The sequence below is a fragment of the Protomyctophum bolini genome (assembly GCF_963924005.1).
Source record: "Protomyctophum bolini genome assembly, chromosome: 15".
NCBI lineage: Eukaryota > Metazoa > Chordata > Actinopteri > Myctophiformes > Myctophidae > Protomyctophum > Protomyctophum bolini.
In genome coordinates this window covers 22,446,473-22,451,156 of record NC_137876.1, presented here as the reverse complement: position 1 = coordinate 22,451,156, position 4,684 = coordinate 22,446,473, and the positions used below count along the sequence as shown (strand labels likewise).

Below are 4,684 nucleotides of genomic sequence, written 5' to 3'. Positions count from 1 at the left end.
ACCTATATAGCCTACTTGAGTAAAAATAAGTAAAAAGTAAAGTAAAGGCCTATATATTCATTGTGCATAATTCCCATCTCACAAGTTCAAAATGTAAAATAGCAGCTTCTACAAGCTCACTCACTCAGATGTGCTATTTTCAAATGGCCAAAATGTACTGTATTAGTGTCAGTTAGTGTGTGTGTGTGTGTGTGTGTGTGTGTGTGTGTGTGTGTGTGTGTGTGTGTGTGTGTGTGTGTGTGTGTGTGTGTGTGTGTTCAAAATGTACGAACTAAAGTTTTCATATAATTGTAGACAGTGGCGTCCTCTGGGATGTAAAGTGGGGGGTATATAAGCATAAAAGTATTTAAATTTGTAAATTGTATATTGAATAAAGTAAAAAAAATACCTCTAAATTCAAGTATAACTGGGGGGTTGAGTATATGCTGAAAACTAACGGTGTGCATTGAAGCAGGTGAGTCTCAACTCAACGATTGTGTCTTTATTTGACTTGCTCATACCCTGCAGCTTTATGCAAATGAGGTGAACAATGCGCGACGATGGAGATTAATTCTTCTCTGAATGAAAAGAATGCACGCGCTCCCTCTGCCACGCGGCGCGCGCCATGCATGCAGCCTATAGGCTAACTACATTATAAGATTTATAATAACACATGCACGCAAAAAACACATTATATAATATTAGTCTATACTTGTAGTATATAGGCCTATTTTAAGGAAGTTCCCTTATAAATGTTAAAAGACTTATATATAGCCTACTTATTCTGTATGGGCCTATATAGTCATCAAATAGAAGATGATGATGATGATTGAATGAAAATGTATTTAAATGTATTTCCACTCAAATTAAACTAATGATTCATAATCCTAATTTGTGATTTGACGGTATAAAGCAGAACATTTTGGAAAGCCCTATATATATACCCCCCCGCCGACTACTCAAAATGAACAAAACAAAAACAATTATTCATGTTATACCAACTTAGAATTAAATGGAATTATATGTCTTAAGTTAAAACCACCTGCCTGCATGCATGCATTGCATTCTTTAGTTTATAGGCTAGCCTATATACCAAACCGAAGCCATGCACCACCAGCCCACTGCATAGACTTGACAGCAGGACAACATTAACTGCTCTTCTTTACATTTTTGCTGCATGTGGAATTATCCGCGCAAAATTACAACACAACGGCCGGCGGCGCGCGCGGCGCGGACATTGTGCATGCATGTGCAGGGCGCCCGCCCGCCTGGCTCCTTTTGTCTCGCGCATGCACGCGTGGCGCGGCAGCACGCGCCTGCCTCGCTGTGGGCCAGATTGGCCGTGAGTTCCCGTTTCACACTGAAGAGGTCAATTTGCCTTTCAAACAGCGTGGGCAGACGCGGCTATTGTCCACAAAGAGACCAGAGGCTCCCTCTCTCTCTCTCTCTCTCTCTCTCTCTCTCTCGGCATTACTTATGTATGCAGCGAGATGTCTGATTTATATGTCCAGTTAAACTACCGAGACAGACACGTGCCCCAAACAAAGATTTATTTCTCCCAAAGCAGCGCTGTCTACAGTTATGAAACGTGTAATAAAACAAAGAGCTAAATGGCTGAAGAGGTTCGTTTTTATATGCATGATATATGCATCGCTCTCTGTGCGTAAAAACATGCACCATCCACCATGAGTCCAAAATGCGCACATGCAGACTAAACTAACAATAAAGACACACACAATTAATCCAGTTCATCCTAAAACTAATAAACCTCACAACGAGTCAAATAATTATTGCTGTATGTATATGCACGGCAGTTATATTGATGGGAGTCTAGGTATTTTAGTTCAATAATATTATACACAACCGGTCGTATAACTTATAGATTTGTGTTATTGTGAGACAGACAAGCTCCCCTCGTTTCCGTCTTCCTAATTCTGAATTCTGATGATCGTTTCGTGGCGCTGACGGACATTTCCTTTTGGCAGCTCCGTGGCCCCCCAGCCCCCCCCCCCCCCCAGAGGGGAGCCACAAAGCCGCGGCACGTGTGCATTTGTATAGGGAGCCATCAGACCGTAAAAAGAGGAGGGCCCGGCGTGTGCCTCCGTCGGGAAGGGAAGGGGAGGAGGGGTCGCGCGCGCACACTAATGTAATAAACCGCAAGTAGTACATCTGCTGAGCTATCTGCACAACATCCAACGAAATCCAGCGAACCCAGCCGGCCCGTGCACCCGCCCACAGCCCCAAAGCACTGCGACTCTGATTGGCCGGGGATGCTGCAACAGGGGGCGAGAACAATAGCATCATTCCGCCATAAAAAGAGTGCAGCTATGCCTTGGAGGAGACGAAAACATTTCAGCAGCAACAGAAGGGATCGATAGCTGTATACCGAGGAGGAGAGATAAAGTCAGACAGTCAACACATAATAACAAGCTCCTATTTTTTGGGTTTCCATCATTTGAAACAAACCTGGATCCATCGAGACGTCTCCCGCATCTCCTCCTCCACATCAGTGCCTTGATTCTGCCGTTAAGATGCCCAAAGGATTCCTGGTGAAAAGAAACAAGAAATCCGCACATGTTTCCTACAGGACGCGGTCAGACGAAGATGACCCCCACCATGAGCATCACCACCACCACCACTACCACCACCACCACCTCCTCCACGTCGCCCCGGCCGCCTTCCCCCCTCCTCCGCACCAGGCGGACCCCTCCCCGCCCAGCCCGGACCACCGCGCGACGGCAGCGTCGCCGGACATCGCCGCGGTCCCGAGGCTCGTGGAGAAAGCACCGGCGCAGTTCGGCGACCCCGAGGCGGTGTACCAGGCCCTCTACAGCCCCACCCGGCCCGTCAGCAAGGAGCACGACAACAGGGGATATTTCGAGCGAAGTTTAAACCTGGGCTCGCCCGTTTCCGCCGAGTCATTCCCGACCCCCGCCTCTCTCTCCAGCCTCGACCACCTCCTGTTCGCCCCCGTGGACCTGAAGATCGGCACCAGCAACAGCTCCCGCAGCGGGACCACCAGCAGCAGTAGTAGCATCCCGGCCGCGGCCGCCAGAACCGGGACCAAGAGGCCCGTCGCGGCCGACGGCACAGCAGCAGAGCGCAAGAAACCCGCCTCGAAGAAACCCAAAGCCATTAGAAAACTCAATTTCGAGGACGAGATGACGACGTCTCCCGTCCTCGGTCTCAAAATCAAAGAGGGACCGCTGGAGGTGAAGCCCCGCGCGGCGTCGTCAGGAAACAAGCCTCTGGGGGAGTTCGTGTGCCAGCTGTGCAAGGAGGCGTACGCGGACCCCTTCTCCCTGGCGCAGCACAAGTGTTCCCGCATCGTGCGCGTCGAGTACCGCTGCCCGGAGTGCGACAAGATGTTCAGCTGCCCGGCGAACCTCGCCTCTCACCGCCGCTGGCACAAGCCCAGGACCGCGGCGGTCGGCGGGATGACGCCGGGCGCACAGGCACAGGCACAGGCACAGCAGGGCGTCAAATCCGAAATGGCCAAAATGCCGCCCGCCGTGCAGGGCGTGAAGGAGGAAGCCAAAGACATGAGAGTAGCGGAGCTGCTGCAGAGCGACAGGGACACCCCGAGCCCCGGCCTGTCCGAGTCCGGCTCGGAGGACGGTTTGGGTTTGGCTTTATACGACTGCCAGTACTGTGGGAAAAGGTTTAAGCGTCAGGCGTACCTCAGAAAGCACATCCTGGGACACCAAGCCTTGCAGAAGAAAATCCTGGAGGAGCACGGATTTCAAAACAACAACAACAACGAGCGCGTGCAGGAGGAAGAGCCGCCGGCTCCATCCTCCTCACTATCATCATCATCCTCCTCCTCTTCCTCCTCCGAGGAGACCAACTCAAACCAAAGTCCGCTCAACCTGAGCCCCGTGGACCGCCTGCTGTGCCCCGTGTGCGGGGAGAGCTTCACCAGCCGGGCCGGCCAAGAGAGACACCTGCGTCTCATGCACTCCGCCCAGGTGTACCCGTGCAAGTACTGCCCCGCCACGTTCTACAGCTCGCCGGGACTCACCAGGCACATAAACAAGTGCCACCCGTCGGAGAACCGCCAGGTGATCCTGCTGCAGATGCCCGTGCGCCCCGCCTGCTAGAACACGCTTCATTTGGACTCCCGTTACGCACGACGGGCGGCGCGCACGCTTGCGTAAAAAGAAAGAGAGAAAAAAGAACAGATCTGTTCCTCTTTCTTTCTTTTTTTTTAGGCAAGAAGCGACACCGTTTGTAAATGTCAGTGGTTCTCAACGCGGGGGGGGGGTCCCCCGTGCTAAATGATTGATAGTTAAGTTTATCTTCACCTTTAACAACACGTAAATATAGTAAACACATAGCGAATGTACAAGAATGTCTATTTTGATCATCAGAGTTTCACTGTTATCACTATCCTAATACCTCTAGCTATACTTAGTAAAAGAATCATGGACCAAATCATTATCCAACGATACCATGTTCTCAGATTGGGGTCCCAGAGACTTAAACCTTTCAAATAGGGAATCCTCGAAATTTAAAGAAAGGTTGAGAATCACTGTAGTGTGTAGTGTATGGGGGGGGGGGGGGGGCTGTCTGGCGGTAAAAATTAGGCTAAACTCGTGCCTTTTTACGGGGAAAACGTGGCTTTGAAAAGAAAAGAAAAAAGAACAGAAAACCCCCGTTTTGTGACGCTTGTTTCATTGCCATATGGTCGGCCGGTGAAGTGAAG

The 4,684-nt window shown here is 50.3% G+C and overlaps 1 protein-coding gene across 1 annotated transcript; it reads left to right on the top strand.

Moving 5' to 3' along the window:
• Positions 1–2,510: 2,510 nt before the first annotated feature.
• On the top strand, positions 2,511–4,079 carry insm1b (insulinoma-associated 1b; the record flags this gene model as incomplete). The annotated part of the gene is made up of 1 exon (XM_080783454.1): positions 2,511–4,079. One exon carries the CDS (start codon positions 2,511–2,513, stop codon positions 4,077–4,079), a length of 1,569 nt encoding a protein of 522 aa, XP_080639580.1.
• Positions 4,080–4,684: the final 605 nt, after the last annotated feature.